Below are 18,318 nucleotides of genomic sequence, written 5' to 3' on the forward strand. Positions count from 1 at the left end.
TCTATGTTACATAAAATGGGCTTAAGCGCCCACCACATTTCTTCTTTATTGGACCCAAACTGGATATTCATATGACATTGTTAATATACATAGCATTTTCAACGAGATAATTATCCAACGAAGTTTTCAGAGGCACTCAAATAAGCTTTTCTTATTCAAATTTCATATCTTGCGCGTGGGGAATTCTTATCTTTAGTGATTCACTTACATATAATTTCTGAGAGTATTATTTGGTAAGAGGCATTCTTGTGTGCTCCATGGAGCACCGTGCTCCATGACACTAACACTTGCATTAAATGATATTGTCGATCGGTTCGGGTTCGGTTACCCGTACCCGAATTTTCGGTTACCCGAACCCAAAATTGCCATATTTCACTAACCGTTCTCGAACCGTTTTAGGTGTTCGGTTATCCAATAACCGCTTCGGTTACCCGATTCGGTTATTTGGGTATCCGAAATACCCATTTAAAAAATTAAAATTCAAATAATTTGCTAGATAAAGTATTTGAACCCTAGTCTCCAGAAAAAACACAAAGCAACTTATCCACTAGACTAAAGCTCATTCTTATACTTCAAATATATCATAATTTTATTTTATCTAAGAATCGATTTTTTTATTTAAAAATAAATAAATTAATGAATTAATAATTAAAATATATATAAAATATATATTAAATAATTTATTAAATAATTTTTGGTTATTTCGGTTAACCCGTTTCGGTTATTGGGTTAACCGATACCCGAAATTTTTTTAAAAATGATACCCGAAACTGAACCGATAACCAAAAAATTCGGTTATTGGATATCCAAATCCGAGAATTTCGGTTCGGTTAACGGATTATCCAAAATCCGATAACCAATTAGACAGCCCTAAATGACACTAACACTAACACTATTTTGAAATGAAACTAACACTATTTGTTTTACAAATAACACTATTGCATTAAACGACACTAACACTATCTTGAAATGACACTAACACTATTTTGTTTTACAAATGACACTAACACTAACAATATCTTGAAATGACACTAACACTATTCTGTTTTACAAATGACACTATCATGTTATATAAATAACACTGTCGCGAAATGACACTAACACTATAACATGATAATGTCATTTGTAAAATAAAATAATATTAGTGTCATTTCAAGATAGTGTTAGTGTTAGTGTTATTTAATGCAAGTGTTAGTGTCATGGAGCACGGTGCTCCATGGAGCACACAAGAATTTGTGATTTGGTAAAGTGCAAAAACCTAAACTCTCTCAAACAAACACTCACCACGTGTTAAAAGTTAAAGTCTAAGAATTGAGGTCTTAGATTTGAGTCCACCGTCGATCTTTAAATTTATTTATTTATTTGTATAATTTATCAAAAAAATAAAAAAAAGTTCAAGACACAAAAAAAAATTCAGAAAAAAGATTTAATTCAGTATGAAACAAATATAGTAGATTACATAATGTGACAAGCATTAACATTGTCGTCGTTGAAGAAGTTGCTGACTTTGTCATCGCCACGGTGGGTGACGGGGAGCTGGCCGTGGCGATCGGGCATGTTGTAGCCGTGACGCCAGTAATTATAGCTCTCCTTATACTCGGTGGTGGTGTCCTTGAAATAGTGATTGGCGGTGGTGAAGTAGAGCGGCGGGTTAGGATAGGGCCAGAACTCCGCCCTCTTCCCTGCCCTTCTCACCGCCTTCAGCACCTTATTCCGATCAACGTAACCCGTCACCGTCACCTTCTCCATCTCCAACTCCACCTCTACCGAGTCCACCCCTATGGGACCCATTTAATCTTATATTTTTCCATCACTACTATATATCATCATGCATTAATTTATTTTATATCCAAAATACTTAAATACCTCTCAGTTTGTGAATGGCCTCTTTCACCACTCTCTCGCACCCACTGCAACACATCCTTACTTTGAGCTCCACTGTCTGTAAAGTGCGTGGCTTATCAATTTATTTTATTTAGTTAAATTATGCATTTCAAAGATGCTGTTTCCACTACATTAATCACACGCATATTCAGCACCTTAATTTCTTTCTTCTTATTCCACTTCCATTTCTTCTTTTTGTTATTAATTCATTATCATATATTAAAGCTAACGCCTTTAATTAATTAATTTGATCATCACCTCAAGCATGTCTCATATTTTATACACATGAAAATCAAATACGGCGCGCGCCCTTTTCCATCCACTTTTATCATCCTAACGCGGAAGAATCGGAAATTTAAAGGATCGCAAACAAACCAAGCCCTACTACAAAAATTAAACTAAAACATATGATGATTGATAACCGCAAAACATAATTTAATTTGTAGGACGCTTACCTTTAAGCTAATAGATCGGGATTCGAGTCATTTAAAAAGGTTCGTATATGTGTAATTTCAAAAAAGATAAAGAAAAAAGAAACATGTGAAGACTGATGATGGTTTTATTCGGAGGCGGAGCCAAGCCCTTAAAGATAAGAAGGAAAATACTTTGCCCCTTTTTTTTTTTCAAAATTTTGGTGGGACAAAAACTAAATTCTTTTGTAATTATATACTATATATATATTAGGTATACCAAAAACAAATTGATCGACCTCCTCTAAGTGTAGCTCCGCCAATGGTTTTATTGATTAATATGCATAAGGATTGAGCTTAATATGCATGGCTTCAATAAAACACAAAAGCAGACGTAGCATCATCACCATAAACTACATGCCATATATATTATATTAATTAATCATAGGAGTACATATATGGAGCATAAACACGAAGAATTTCTATGCATGTAAACCTTTTATTGATAAACTAATTAATAACATGTAGATAGAAATAATTAAGATGAATGCATATATATATATGGAATAAACCTGAAGAGAGAGAGGGCGAGCCTTAGGCATGGCGCGGAAATGAGTGGTTTTGGAGGTATTTGGAGTGTGATGATCTTGATAGTTAACGAAGCAATATGCAAAGGTAGACACAAAAGAGCCAAATAGCCTCTTTACGAACTTAGCCATTTTGATGAAGAAGAGAATATAAAGAGAGAGAGAGAGAGAGAGAGAGAGAATAAGTTGATGAAGGAAGGATTAGGAGAGTAATTATCCAAAAATATTCCTCAAAAAGGCATCTCTTGCTTTCTTGAGTTTCTTCCTTGTCATATATTCCACACGATGTTGTCTGTTTAATACAACTATTCCCTTCCGTCCAATCCTTCTTTTAATTCATTTTTTTTGTTTAGTGCTGTTTTGAGGGGTCGTGTTTCCGTGGCATGTCGACCAACTCTGCAATATTCTTTTCCCTCATCTAAATATCTAATTCCTTAAGACTATAAATAAATCAAGTAAATTATTATATAATGTTGTGTGTATAAAATAAAAATGAGCCTTTTGGGAGGGAATGGCATCTGGACTAGGCCACATCTGCTGCATCAATGCTTTCAATATCTCAAATGGCTGCTCACACTACTTCAAAACAGAATATTTCAGCAGATGGGCTTAAGTAACTCGTGATCATGACTTAAAATGCAAACTTACCAAATATTCTAAATTTTTTTTATAACAAATTAAAATCTAATTTTAGTTTCACCGTCTTTCTTCAACATGTACATTAATCTACCATCTATTATGTATAGAAATTATTCCCTCGATCGCATCTAAACAACTCGATGATGGATACATTTGTGTACTCAATTATAAGGATATAGTAGTGTTACTATATATATATATATATATATATATATTTAGAAGTTGTTGTTTTTATTTGTACATAATAATGACGTGACAATACATGACTATACTATCGCCAATAGCGATAGTGCGTGGATACGTATCACACTCATTAAGTGAATTCTTGCGATTTACTTTAAAATCTTGGTTTTATATTTATTTATATTTTTGCAAATATTGAGTAACTTGGGTCCTAAATATAATATTACATCACGTGTGCCAAAAAAATCCTAGAAGTTTTGATGGAAGAGATTGAGATAGAGATGATATGGACTAAAGCAACAAAGATTTTGGTTCCAATATTCCCACGATAATTATTGTTATCCGAATTTTTACGCGCTAAGGCAAAGGTTCTCTTGCAACCACAACAACCTTATACTAGTACCTATATGGGGGAAATTGATCTATATATAAATATATTAATTAAATCTAACGAAGAATCCAACTCTCATTTTAGTTTATGTGATACTATCAAATAGTAAGTGAAAGCACTAACATACTACTAATGGATAGGTTAGATTTTTAGCAGATTCAATGCTCCGAGTCAAATTGTGTTTATATTTCATTTTGTATTTTCAGTTACTATGTATGTATATAGGATTGTAAATGAATCAAACTACTCCTGAATTATTTAAATTTCGGCTTGATGAAAGCTAATTTAAGTGTGTTTAATGTGAACTTTTTTGACTAAACATACTAAGACTGAGTGCTTGAGTTTAACAGAGACTTGATTTAAAAATATAAATTATTAACTTGATACAACTTATATATTTATAATACAATTGCTTTAAGTTTCTAACTAATTTTATTTATTATAAGAAAATAATAAATACACTAAGGGTTAATGGTAGTCTTTACCCTATTTGAAAGACAAAAATAAAAATATACCCATTATAAAAGAAATGTATAAAATGTATCCATTTTGGGGTTGAAAGGACTAAGATACCCTTAAGACAAAAAGAAAATACCAAACAAATCCCCTTGCTCGCCACGCTCGACATCTCTGCCTTGCTCGACGCTCGACGCCTTCACCTCGCTCGACACGTGATGCTCGACACTCGATGCTCGAGGTGTCGAGCAATAGTTCAATTTGAACTATTGCTTGCCTTGCTCGATAGTTCAATGCTCGACTCTCGACGCCTCTGCCTCGCTCGACAGTTCTCAGTTGCTCGACACGCGATGCTCGGCACTCGATGCTCGGCACTCGATGCTCGAGGTGTGAGCAATAGTTCAATTTGTACTATTGCTCGACAGTTCAATGCTCGACACTTGAGTGCTTGACGCTTCAGTGTCGAGCAATGCACGAATTACACATAAAGATAAAAATGTCCTAAGTGGGTAGATTTTATTGTTTTGAAAAAAGTGAGTATACTTTATGTTTCATCTTTCAAAAAGGGTATATCCCATTTTGCCTCATACGCTAGTTATGCATTTGTGAATAAAGTATATTTAAAAGAAATCTACAAATATCTCAAATATAAATCAAAATTTCTAAAGCTCGTTTGAACTCGATTAAGCTCATAGACCTCAAAGTTTGATAAATAAAATTTGAGGCTTGCCACAATATCAAACAAACCAAGCTTAAGAAGTGCAGTATTTTACACCCCATACATAGGACATGTTGATAAAATGAGAATAAGAATAATGCAATTCTACGATACAGAACCAAATCAGAATAAGAGATCGGTGCTGGCTTGTTAGGAATATAGTTGATGTTGACCAACTTGAAGATATGAGCACTTGCATTTTTTTCTTTGCCGTTGATGTCGTCTTTATTTTGGAAATATCAAATAGATTTCAACCAATGGTTATCAGCTCTGTTCACATGAAATATTAAAGCAGTCCATTTCATTTTGGAACATAGCTAATATTTTTTCAAGAAAGAGCATTGATGATAATAATCATAGTACTCAAAAGAGTAGCATATAGAAATAGATATATAAATGCAAGGCATCACTCCTCTGCATCCCCACCACTCCACTTACAAATAAAAGTAATAAATTCTGAACCCTAAAATGGAAAATTTAAATCTTCAATTCTAAACCACAAAAATGGGGCCATAAACATAAACATATTAATAAATCCTAAACCATGATGATGAGTAAAAGACATGCTACAGCCTATACTAGCGCTGTCTCGGACCCATACTTGAACATAAATTGTGCAAAAGTGTTTATAATAGTGAAAAATGACACACTTCATTGATTAGTAAAATCTAGACAGATTATTTTAGTGGAATACAATTCTAAGATATAGCTCCATATATGAGTAGTATCAAAGAGAATCTGAGAAAGTAAAGAACTTCCTAAACAACATCATTTTCATTATGCAACATTAACTACTAACTAACATCAATACCTCTCTACACAAACTAGATTTATACAGAAAAACATGTGGCTCAGTCACCTAATACGCCTAATTGTGATTAGCAAAAAAGGAACAGTGTAATGCTAATAATTAAGATTACCACACATAATTACATGTCAACCTTGTAGAGCATGCAGCTTGGGGCATATCCATATCCCGAGAAGCACTGATACGGTTATAGCTATGTATATGCCGGCAGCATACGCTTTCATATAACCTGAACCTCCGCGAACAGATAGGAGTCCTGATATTTTAGGTGAGGGCATTCTTACACTGCTGTTTTGTCCATGTTTTGCAGCTGAGTTTGGATCACTTTTGTGGGCAATGTCAGCATCCTGAGTCAGAAGACAGGAAGGTTTATTGGTATCTTTAGTAGCAAAATTACATAATGCAATATGGTTCCCAGAATATAATGAGTTAGATATGGTCCCTTTCAGTTATAGGAATGCTTTAAACTCTTCCAAAATATTTACAACTCCATACTATGTGTAACGAATAAATGGAACTCACCTGTTCGTTAAGTGATTGTGATTCATCTTCCTTGGATCTGTCGCTATAGTTGGACTCTGGTCTGGGACCGAACCAAAGGCGCAGTCGCCTTGGAGCAGTTCCCTGGGATGTAAAGTTCATCAAACTTGGAGGATTTCGTGGTTGGCGAGATCGAATCTTGATTCCAGTTTCACTAACAGGTGTATCATTATCTTTGGTTGAATTAGAGTGGCAAAATGTCTCAATTCGTCTAAGGAATGATCCTCCAACTGTATTTACTGAAGAATCCACTTCTTCAGAAGCATAGCAGGAACGGGAATGATCAGGGGATTGTACTCTGGAAAAGCTTGGAGATTTTTCATCCTGCAGGTTGTGAATAGTGTAATGAGCATCACATGGCAGGATTAGGAAGTATCAGTGCTGGATCATTTCAACCTTAATACACAACTAAAACTGATGAAAAGTATCTAGTTTAAGAGGAAAACTATAGTACGATTGGTCCATAATGGATAGAGGGGATATAATAAGTATCAGAAATTATGGTCAAGTTAGATAACAATAATGCACTTGAAAGAAAAACTTAAAGTGCAACAAGTTTAAGATACTAAGGGGAGAACTGGATCCATTTTCTGTTCTAATTCCCAATTTCTAGTATTTCACTGCAGTTTACAAGTTGTATTAGATTATGTGTGGCAGTTAAAAATATACATTCGGATGAATGATTTTCAGCCTTTAGAAATATTGGTTTGAAAATGAAATGTCTGGTTGATTATTGCATCTTTTGATAACATATGGTGGGGATCCACTTTAAATTATGTTCATATGAAAAAAAAAGATGATGGGTCCCAGTGTGAGGATGATATGGAATAAAAAGTTTTAGAAAATAGTATTTTAAGTGCGAAAAAGAATGAAGCAATCATGTATCAAGTTTTTAGCTTAAAAAAATAGGACAAAATTTGAAAATAACAAGAGAGACCTAAGTTCCACATTACTGCTATTTGAACATTGTCATATGTGTTACGCTATATGCTATGAAGTTACAAATCTCACCTTACAAAATGCAAATGGTGCTTGCGTTAGATCATCAATGTGGCTAGGAACAAAGCTCCCACTCGGATCAAAGGTCTTGTGGCTAGTTGACTCATCATAGAAGCAATTTCCATGGTTTTGAAGGCCTTCCAATAGCTCTGACAGGGATGCATCTGGTTCAGATGTGCCATCTTGAAAATGCAATCCATTTCTTTCATAGCCAAAGTCAGCAGCAAAGGGTGAACCAATGGGAGCCACCAAATCTGCATAACTGTGCGATTGAAAGTCACCTAAGCCCTTGTCATCGAATTGATTGTGTGTGGCTTCTTCAGACATTGAATGGACTTGCAAAGGCAGAGACACCTGAGGAATATGGTGAAGACAATAGCTAAAATTTGAGTTTCTTTATTATTTAAGATATAAAAAAAATAAAGTTGAAAAGTAAGAAAACAAGAGTCCAAATATTCATATGTCACCTCCATTGCTGCTTCTTCTCCTGAGTGATCAATACAATCAGATGCACAGCTTTCAACAGGAGCTAGATTAGTAGGAGTCAGACAGTCGGCTGGATCAGTAAACCACTTCTTTACTTCTCCTGGTTCCTTAACCATTAGCATATCCAGCATCGCTGGCTCTCGGAACACATCTGAAGATACATCATCCGGAGAAGATTTATCTGTAGATGGGACTGAGACAGTATGTTCCACTCCATCGCATTTCAAATTGTCAAGCCTCTCATCTGCCTTGTGGAACAAGCGGCATAGGACGTAGTCACCCTGGAGCAATGGCACAAAGGAATTAATAACAAACATAATAACAACTAACCAGAAATGGAGATTTCAATCAAAGGTGCAGAAGCAGTGGGCACACTATGACAAAAGATTACATTAACTTTATATCCCATAACAGATTCTTTCGACAGTGAGGCCCAAGGGGCTGGTCTATTACTGTAGGATACAGGAAGCAATTTAGAGGTATTCCGGTAATTTCATTACTATTTTCACAGGTTATTGCAGCAGCAAGCTTAATACCACCGTCTCAGCACTTTGAAGGAAGCAACTCCGTGGAACCTTTACCTTAATGACATATGGGGAAATGAATGGCCGGATACTGAAAATTTGCTTTACCAGCAAAGCTAGCAATGGACATTTTGAGACTGCATAGTTGCATGGTTCTGGTAGGTGTTAACAGTTAAAATGTGTATATTGTCATTGCCTGTGGCATGCTCAAGGAGTCTATTGACCAGAGTACAACTACTGAACATAGTAAATAGCAATTAAAGCCAGTTGAGGTTTAATCAATGATTGTATGAACTATAAACAAACTGATAGAGCCTACAAAAAAAATCTTCAAAGCAGAGTTATCAAGCACTAACACAACATCAACTCGACACTATGCCCCACACAAAGTTAATAAGGCAGACGTATGTACAAGAACTTATACAACATGGATACAATTCCCCTCACAAATGCGTCTTACAATATAACTTTGTTAGTTTTTAAGTAATCTTTCACGTATTTAAAGTATAACCTCAACCAACACGGTACCAAACACAAACACAACATGATAACCGAATTATCAGCCCTACTCCAAAATTCTTGGTTTGAGGAGAAGAAATTATAGCGTATACAGGAAACAGAACAGGCTACAGATATGATCGAGTTAATACCTAAATAGATGACTGAAGGATGGTTCCAATATAAGGGATTCATAGGCAGGCAGGTGACAAAATTACTGAAGGGATAAAGACTAGTAAGGTGATGTCGAGGCAGCAAGACTCACAAGTGAAAAGAATAATGGGTACCATTTATTGTTACTCAATAAGGACTAACTGCTTGCTTCCTAGAATATTACATGAACCAATTAGTAATCAAGCATCAGTGTTGTGATTAAATGATGTAATGATTTTCACAGAATGAAGACCTGTGTATGTATGTATTTATGTATGTATGTGTGTGTGTGTGCGCGCGCGCGCACGAGAGCTTATAGGAATTCTCAATAAATTGGGTGAGCATGGACAAGAACTGGTGGGTTCCTATTCGGAAGAATAATTAGGAAGTGATAAAGTGAAACCAGACCTAGATGATATGGTAGATAGTTATCAGTAACTTTTTCAGTACCCACCCTTAAAATTTTTGCTATAAAATCGTTAATCCTCAAATAACCCTCACGTTTCAAACAGAAAATGTCTCAGCAATTCAATCTTATCTCCCATAGACTATGGGAGATAACAATGGATTCACTCATCGTAGTAACAATTGCCAATATGCATGTTTTGATCATGAAAAACTGAACTTTAGCCAATTCTAGTGCTATTGTTGGTGTTCAGCTTTTTTAGTCTGCATTCTCAATTTCTCAAGTTTTAAAAAATATAATTAACACATTAAGTAGGAATTCATTTAATCAACTCATGTTTGGATAGTGACACTTAGTTGGCTGTAGCTGTTACATAAGTGAAAGAAATAATTTCAATCCATGTATGTCATTAGAAACATTTATTCAAGATTTCACTCAAAACTCAAACCATCTATAAATCAATTAATTCAGAAACAGGTATAAAATTCTCATCATTATCTTTTTTTTAGTTTATTAGAACTATTTCATCAAAAGAATTTATTATTAAAGTAAGGCACATGGAACACAAATTCTACCTCTCTCCATTAGTTGGATTAATGGGTCATCTGATTTAAAATGATAGCAAAATTCCATATATACAATTACATTAGGGAAACCAGGGTACATGAAATCCTTGCGAGATTCTGCATTATCTAAAGTAAGACTTCCTAAAAGTTAGTAAACTCACTCCCAGTCAAATTTTATAGAAATTATACAAAAGCACATCAAGTAAATGACATTAGTTTCAGAAGAAATAGTCAAAGTTGGATTCCACTAGTGACTTTTCACTTTCAAGTCAGGAAATCCCCAAATTAATAATATAATTCTGAAACTGAAACACGGCAAGTATTTCATCAGACACCAATCGAATTTTCCAGACGGAGTATGATACTATGATTATGAAACACTGCAAGTATTTCATAAATAATTGACAAACTGGTCTCAGAAAGCATACACAACCACAAGAAAAGACCACCAGTGTGTATGAAGAACAACTTATAGAAAACCAATCTCAGGAGCCTAGCATTTTATTTTCTCAAATTGCCAAAGAATACATATACTATGTGAAAGGAATTTAAAGTGTATGGAACCAGAAAATAATGAGTATGTGTGTTTATAGTATCGTGCATATGTTTCCTGTGTTTGCATGAAAGGATGAGAAAGAGACAGAGAAAGACGGGATATAATTATTGACCTGTCCAGGGCCAGTGCCATCAAGATCTGGTTCAGTGGCGCGATACTCATGCATTATCCAATTTGTACGTTCACCCTTTGGAGCACGACCCCTATAAAAGACTAGAGTTTTCTTCAAGCCAATCACATGAGAATGGGAGTGACCTGAAGGGGATGATTTGCGAGATTTTATGGTACGATCCTTCCCTGTAGCTTTCCAATAACCAGCTTCTGTGGCCCTATTAGAACGATACCCATTTGGGTATTTCTTATCACGTGGGCAAAAGAAAAACCATTCTGGGTCATCGCATTTTATAACGGAGAGTGCTGAACAAAATCAAAAGGATCAAGGTATAAAATTCTTCATTTGCTTAAGCAAAAAAATACACAAAACAAAACAGAATTATAGACATTATGAATGCAGAGTTTATTCTACATATATGGCATTAGAATCCATAAAGAAACAAAACATCACACTTCAGGTTACTTGGAAACTATGAATAAAGAAGAAAAACTAGGAATTGAAAGAAATCTCTTGAGACTAAGTGAAAAGGAAATGGTATTTATTTCAGTATACTAGTTCGGAACTGAAGGTAAGCAGACAGTACCCTATCGAAATCCAGCAATCTTAAACAAAAATTCAGCGTAACATTTTACCTAGTCCAGCTCAGCAGTTCTTCATGCTCAATTTATTTTATAGTTTGTAAAGTTAAATTTTTGCGTGACGAGTATCTATAATGCATAAAATAGCTTATATGTATGAACAATGTAAGATTTCAATTGCTATCAGCCAAAAGTAACGATTTCTCCCAAGTTAAAATACACATCTGACAAGGCAACAAATTACATCACTAAAAAATGCTACCACATTGGACCAAAAACGTGACTTGCTTCCCCCTATTAAAATCCCAGAATCGGATGATGATCCAGCATGGATAGTGAAATTCGAAAGAGCATACCAGGGAGATCCCACGGCTCCCATTTACAGACGTCGATCTCAGGGATGACCTCAACGGCGGAATGATGGCCGTTGATCTTCAGCCTCAAATAATGGCTCACGAGCTCCTCGTCGGTGGGGCGGAAGCGGAACCCCTTGGGCAAAGCCTCCAATTTCATCGCGCCGCCCACATTAACCAGCGCAAGAAAATTTGCTACAGCTATTAATCCCTAGAATGGTAAAACCGGAGGAGAAAAAGCTCCGAGACGATTTACTTTTTGGGAGAGCTTTTTGGTTCACGTGGTGGCCAACTAGAAAAAGGTGAAGAGCAGTAGCCAATCAGAGGGCGTCGAAAATCGGCTGATATATCAAAGTTATCCTCTATGATCGATCAATTGCTTCAATGACCTCGATCACTGTAACACTCGTCACTCCCATACCCAATACCTCACTTTTACAAATGGATATACAAACAAGACGGAAACAATTAAAAGACTCGTGATTTTGGACACCTCCATATAAAATTATCATTTGTTTTGTCGTGTTAGGCTCTAAGATACTCTTTTTCTTTTCCTTTATAAAATTAGGATGTGTAGAGACAAGCAATGCTAAATAAAACTTAGATAAATAATATAAATTGAGTGAGATTGTTAATATTTTATAGGTATTTGATAGTTAAGATAGAATTCTTGAGATAATTAATTTTTTTGTTTGATAGACAATATATAACTTAAGATTAAATTAACAAATTTACCAAAAAAATAAATAAATTAGCAAGTTACCTTTTTAACCTTAATTTAAGAAATATATAAAAAAATAAAAATAAATAAAAACTAGCTACCAGCAATGAAACGTGTAAACTTCCCTAACCCGCACCACTTTTTTGTTGATAGCCCCCCGCTTGTTCACAATTTCTTCTTCACAGCTCATCCCCCCAACCCCTTGCCCCCTTTTTCTTCACAAGACAACCAAGAAAAGCAATTGACTTTCACCGGCTTGAATAGAGAGCAGAGAGGCTGAGGGATCTCTGGAGAAAAAAAAAGTCAATCAAACACGCACACACACAAATAGGACCAAACGGCGCCGCCGTGACTCCATCATCCCTGGCGAGGAGCGCCGCCTCTGGTCAACCTCTCCTAACGACGTAGCGGCGGTGAGAATCAACGCCTCCGCCTTCCTCCTTGGCGACGGCGAGGCGCCGCCGCTTCCCTTTGTCCCATAGCTCTCTCTCTCCTCTGCACACTTCGGCGCCTCCCTCTCTCCTGTATTCGGTCGGATGGTCGGCAGTAAGCTCGCCGTCATCCCGATGCCGCTCGACTCAGCCCAACACACACAACACCACACCACACACAACCCACGCCACCGACGACTCAACACAGCAAGCCCAAGAGCAGGGGATAAAATCAAAGCTACCAGATTTCTCAAATCATTTCTTTTCATTCTATAACCTTCAATTTCAGGGACAAAAAAGTAAAGTCATACTTTAGTCTCAATTCATTGTGCATTCGATATTACATTACTGGGGGTGAGCGTGGGTTTCATATTCTCAGTAGCACAGTAGATTTGTTGCGGGCTTGGGTATATCAGCGGGCTTGCACTATTATTTAATGTGGCTATCAAACGGAGTGATAAGGTGTCGCAGCCTGACGTCTAGCCAGTGATAGCATAAACCGGGTATCGATACGACTAAATAAAATAATGAAGTAAAGAAGGAAGAACTAGATCAAACAACAAGCGAAAGCTCACAACAAAACAGTGATAAGGTGTCGCAGCCTGACGTCTAGCCAGTGATAGCATAAACCGGGTATCGATACGACTAAATAAAATAATGAAGTAAAGAAGGAAGAACTAGATCAAACAACAAGCGAAAGCTCACAACAAAACATGCACAACTGAACAACAATAACATCATCTCAAAGACATAAATATTATCGGCTTCATAAGTTCAAAAGTACAGGGATTCTCGACAAAGTTTACAAAGCGGACATAGTTAAAAATTTACAAAGGTTTATAATTTACAGAGTCTCGCAGCAAAACGTGATCAGACTATATGTATGAAGACATATAGCCGAGAGTGTATTTCATGAATAAGTTCAAAATATACACATCCAACCTCAAAAGGCTACCGTATGACGTAGGAATACGGTAAAAGAAACAACGTCGTCCAAAAAGTCCCCGCCAGCACCAGACCGATCTTCCTCCTCCTCGCTTATCCTGCACATTTAGAAATACATGCAGGACTGAGTACAAAGTACTCAGTGTACTGTTGGATTTGTATACTGAAAGCAAGAACGTTTTATGCTTGTATACAATGATTCCTGTTTTCACTATTTAATCTCCTATCTGATTGGGTTCATGATTGCATATGTATGTTCTTTATCTCTATATAAGTAGATTATATGGTGTGTTGTAGATCACAGAAGACCATATAATTGGATTAACCTTAAGAGATATAATATGATCACAACCGAAATAACTCTAGGACAAGTTATTGGTTTAGGTTGCGGTATAGATGGAAGTAGTTTGTCTTGATTACTTATATATACTGGTACGTAATACGTATTGATAGGACCACAGTGAGATATATTCTTCTATCTGACTAGAATTAGAGATCTCGGTGACTTATAAGATCTTAATACTAATAAGATGTCAGATATATATGTTGATTCGTCTATCACTTTGACTTACTATGAGCAAGAGTTATATAGTAACTTGAGTACTCTGTATCTTGGGTGATAGCGGTTAATATATGATATCTGATTATCTGTATTGGTACTCGTATCCGTATAGGATAATGACATCCCCTTAAGGAGCTCAATAATATTTATTGCGCTAAACCCTGCAGGTTGATTAAGTTCAGGCGCAATAATAAGGTTTGAGTGGTACTGCTTAAGGATTACAAAGAGATTAATTAATTTAGGCTGTCAGAGCTCTAATTAATTAATGGATGTCAGATATTTTAAATACGAGGATTTAATAAGTCTAAATACAAGCCCCGACTCATCACCGGTAATAAAGGGGTAAGTCAATATTGGTTCTCTAGTGGAATGAACTAATATTTATAAATTAATTATGGTCTGGGCTAACCATAGATAAATTAATTTATTTGAGGCCCATCTTTATTCCTTGTATTTGGTCCCTGGACTGGCCCAAAGTCTCCTAGCCCAGAAAGAGCGAGAAATGGTGCCCTACCCTAAAACTGGCGCCTCCTCCCTTTTTCTGTATTATTAAATACAACTGTCAGCTCTCAGAAAACATACACTGATAATTATTTAGGGTTTGAGAACTGAGAGAGGCGCAGAAAACGTGGGAAACTTTCTGGCTTGGGTTTTCTCACAGTTCGTTGTCCATCCAACGGTGAGACTAGAGCGGGATACAGTCTAGAAGATCAGAACTGGAGTTGTTCGATACGATCATCAATCATCTGTGCATCCGATTCACAATTAAGTAAATCCTAACACCTGTGTGCAGCTGTTAATTCATAGGAGCATGTTAGGATTAATCGTTGTATGATGAATTAATAATAATCCAAGAAACGATCATCGGGCAAACGAAACGTTAATTCAATTTAATATTCCTTCATGTACATATGCCGAAAAACAAAAGAAAGCTTGCTCTTAGAGCTATAAATTGAACTTGCCACATTAAGCAACACACATGGGTTTTAGTTAGAGAAGAACCTGTGCATGCAATTTCGCAAATCATAACATCATAATAAAGTAACTGCGCAGTTTAAACATTCATTATGTATGTACCACATCCACTACTCATCATCAAAGGTACTGAGAAGTAGGCCTCCCTCTCAAGTACCGTGACCGGCCGACTCGATAGATGGCTCACAGTCACCTCTGTGCACAAAATCCCGCTTGTGGCAGGACCGAATTCGTCTCATCAGTAGAGGGTAACACACAAGTCATTATTAACAAAACTCGACAAGTCAATTAGTTTCAAGCGTAACATTAACTCAATTCATAATCATAAGTATCATATCATTTAAGAAAGCTCGTATAATGGGTATATCAAAATAATGCCCACCTGATAAACTTAGCTTACTCTCGTAGTATTTGGGCGATCTTACTTCAATCCTCTGCTCGTATCTTCAGATGTCACAACATCGGAGTGGTTCATGAGATAAGATAAACCGCAGTTAAAAACTCATTTACTAAAATCCAATCTCATCTCAAACTATAACTTATCACTCATCTTCTATTTACCCAAATAAATCTCAATCCCTAGGTATACTTAACTCCTAAGGATTCACAAGTCCTACTCTCGACTTAACACTCAACTCGGATTAAACTCATAGCAATCAAGCACATAAACAAGCATAATCACATAAGCATATAATTCACACATAGACATGTCACAAACGAACATCATTCTGCACTGACTCGATTTAAAGACTTCACCAGACTCGGTACAGAACTCCAATGGAGTCTTGACCTATACCATTTGAAACCTCTTTGAGTCTAGTTTCATTCAAAAAAAAGTAGGATGAAAAACTCCAAGTAGTTTAGGAGATATGACTGTTTTCCTACAGTCTACCATATTCGGCAGTTTTGAGCAATTAAAAACTTTGATTTTTGAAAAATAGTAAACGTTGACAAAAAAGCTTGAAATTTAGTGGGTACTTAGTTAAGACACTAATGTATTAACAATAAAAATTTGGGCTTCAAAACGTTAGGGAAAGATACTGGAAAAGGTGACTTTATTGGATACTCACCGAACATTTCGACAGAAAGTAGCAGTTTTAGTTTTTCATTTTATAAAAATAATAAACGAAGTCCAATTGACTTAAAATTTTACTGATATGCTCAAGACTCTCATATAAACCAACCATAAAATTGTCAAGACTTTTGGATAGAAAAATCTCGTCGAAAACAGTAGGTCAGAAGCCTTTAAGAAGGTTCTCAAATTAACTCCAAACTTGAGCATAAAGCAAATATACTTAAACTCCGGACTTCTTTGGTGAAAAATTCTCATAAATTCAAATTAAGCTCAAATAATACACAATAACATAAATACATAATCATATAACTCAAGAAAATTCAAACATCGACTTCCCCTTTTTCTCCTTACATTCGGCCAACATATAGGTTTTTAGGGGTTGGTCCGTTTCGTCTCATATCGCATATATAAGCTCAACTTATCATCAATTAGCCACATATAGACATGCTTGGCTCATAACTCATCTTATATACAAGATCTCATGTATGCACGCAAACTAAACTCGAGAAATTTTCATAACTCATTATAAATAAACAATTTAATCATGCTTTCTCCTTGCTAGTAGTCTAACTAACACATAAACATCATCAATTCAAGTATTTATCTTGTTAATCAAAAGTTCCCAATTATTAGTAAACTAAACTTAACCAATTTTAGGCTTTCTTGACAATTAACTAAATTGATCCCTAATTATCATTTCTATCATGCTTAATAACAATTAAACTTAGCCAATTTAATCAATTAACACATAGATCACAAAGTCCCAATTTTTACCAAACTAAACTTTTTGAAAATTTGTAAACATGCATAAATCATTAATCCAACCTTAGATCTATCAAATTGGCACACTTAAAAGCATAAATAAACAATCAATTAGTGAATTAAACCATAGAATCAATTTTACCCAAATTACATCAAACTAACTCATATCAAAAATCACTAATCAATTTCAACCATCAATCCAATCCATCAAATCTCATATAAACACTCTCAATAGCATATATCATCCATCAATTCATCAATCAAGCCTCAAATCCAAAACTTCCCAAATTTACACAAACTAAACTATTTCAAGTCTCATATCTCTTTTTAAATCAATTATCTACACATGGAAAAAGACTAATTAGGAACCAAATAGTATTTAAATAACCTCAATTTAAGAAAAGAAAATCAAAAATTTTTTGAAGGGTAAAAGACCCTAATTTTCGAAAATTACAAAGAAGGGATAGGGGTGTTTTCTTGCTTCAATCATCAATATATACCCAAATATCCAACATAAATAAGTCTAGATCTAAAAGGATTCATCACTTACTCAAGGATTTGGAAATAATAAAAATCTTTCTTTGACTTCAACCTTGAGAAACTCTTCAAATCTTGGCTTGATTAAAAGGAAATGGATGTTTAGAACTTGATTTAGGATAGATCTAAGTATGAGAATGATTCTTGGAGCTTGGTAACGACCATCAATGGTGGTAGAGAGAGAAAAGAAAGTGAGAAGGAGAGAGGGAGAGAGAGATCGAAAATGAGGGGGAGAGAAGAGAGAGAGAGATGTTTTGTTTAAAGCTTAAACTTGCTCACTAAGCTACTAATCTAGCTTCTCCAACACTTCACACTTGCAACTTGCCCACTAAGTCATCCAATTAATTAATGCACAATTAAAGCTCTCATACGTGGCTTGCTCAATACTACACTAATTAATGAGATCAATCTTGTAGGAAAAGCTAAGTTAGGGAAAATCACTTACTAATTAAAAACCATA

The 18,318-nt window shown here is 35.5% G+C and overlaps 2 protein-coding genes and 1 long non-coding RNA gene across 6 annotated transcripts; all 3 read right to left on the minus strand.

Annotated features, from left to right (window-relative positions):
• Positions 1 to 1,410: 1,410 nt before the first annotated feature.
• LOC130992894 (heavy metal-associated isoprenylated plant protein 30-like) lies at positions 1,411 to 3,179 on the minus strand. 3 transcript variants are annotated; one of them, XM_057917655.1, is made up of 3 exons: positions 2,867 to 3,179; positions 1,867 to 1,942; positions 1,411 to 1,778 (listed from the first exon to the last, which is right to left on the minus strand). In XM_057917655.1, the coding sequence occupies exons 1-3, from the start codon at positions 3,011 to 3,013 to the stop codon at positions 1,456 to 1,458; spliced, it is 546 nt and encodes a 181-aa protein (XP_057773638.1). In that variant the 5' UTR covers positions 3,014 to 3,179; the 3' UTR covers positions 1,411 to 1,455. The 3 variants fall into 3 exon arrangements, with proteins under 3 accessions (XP_057773638.1, XP_057773639.1, XP_057773640.1); XM_057917656.1 differs by having other exon boundaries at positions 1,411 to 1,763; positions 2,867 to 3,142; XM_057917657.1 differs by having other exon boundaries at positions 2,340 to 2,993.
• A 2,714-nt stretch (positions 3,180 to 5,893) lies between these two features.
• Positions 5,894 to 12,372, minus strand: LOC130992876 (protein NTM1-like 9). The gene is made up of 6 exons (XM_057917635.1): positions 11,854 to 12,372; positions 10,917 to 11,221; positions 8,083 to 8,382; positions 7,628 to 7,969; positions 6,599 to 6,940; positions 5,894 to 6,423 (listed from the first exon to the last, which is right to left on the minus strand). The coding sequence occupies exons 1-6, from the start codon at positions 12,008 to 12,010 to the stop codon at positions 6,205 to 6,207; spliced, it is 1,665 nt and encodes a 554-aa protein (XP_057773618.1). The 5' UTR covers positions 12,011 to 12,372; the 3' UTR covers positions 5,894 to 6,204.
• Positions 12,373 to 13,771: 1,399 nt separating this feature from the next.
• Positions 13,772 to 18,093, minus strand: LOC130992923 (uncharacterized). Of its 2 annotated transcripts, none has more exons than XR_009091483.1 (3): positions 17,872 to 18,093; positions 15,867 to 15,928; positions 13,772 to 14,045 (listed from the first exon to the last, which is right to left on the minus strand). It is a non-coding gene; the product is annotated as an uncharacterized LOC130992923 (long non-coding RNA). The 2 variants fall into 2 exon arrangements; XR_009091482.1 differs by lacking the exon at positions 13,772 to 14,045 and adding an exon at positions 14,578 to 15,679.
• Between the last annotated feature and the right edge of the window lie 225 nt (positions 18,094 to 18,318).

Source organism: Salvia miltiorrhiza, chromosome 7, assembly GCF_028751815.1.
Source record: "Salvia miltiorrhiza cultivar Shanhuang (shh) chromosome 7, IMPLAD_Smil_shh, whole genome shotgun sequence".
Lineage (NCBI taxonomy): Eukaryota > Viridiplantae > Streptophyta > Magnoliopsida > Lamiales > Lamiaceae > Salvia > Salvia miltiorrhiza.

What these genes read in the sequence shown, in the direction of transcription:
- LOC130992876 (XM_057917635.1), bottom strand. Translation starts at nt 12,010, where the DNA reads ATGAAATTGGAGGCTTTGCCCAAGGGGTTCCGCTTCCGCCCCACCGAC. An exon ending in ATGGCACTGGCCCTGGACAG is followed by an intron (nt 8,383 to 10,916) that starts GTCAATAATTAT and finishes CCATTGCTCCAG; the next exon opens with GGTGACTACGTCCTATGCCG. An exon ending in CACCATTTGCATTTTGTAAG is followed by an intron (nt 6,941 to 7,627) that starts GTGAGATTTGTA and finishes CACAACCTGCAG; the next exon opens with GATGAAAAATCTCCAAGCTT.
- LOC130992894 (XM_057917655.1), bottom strand. Translation starts at nt 3,013, where the DNA reads ATGGCTAAGTTCGTAAAGAGGCTATTTGGCTCTTTTGTGTCTACCTTT. An exon ending in CTCGCCCTCTCTCTCTTCAG is followed by an intron (nt 1,943 to 2,866) that starts GTTTATTCCATA and finishes CGCACTTTACAG; the next exon opens with ACAGTGGAGCTCAAAGTAAG. An exon ending in GGCCATTCACAAACTGAGAG is followed by an intron (nt 1,779 to 1,866) that starts GTATTTAAGTAT and finishes TGGGTCCCATAG; the next exon opens with GGGTGGACTCGGTAGAGGTG.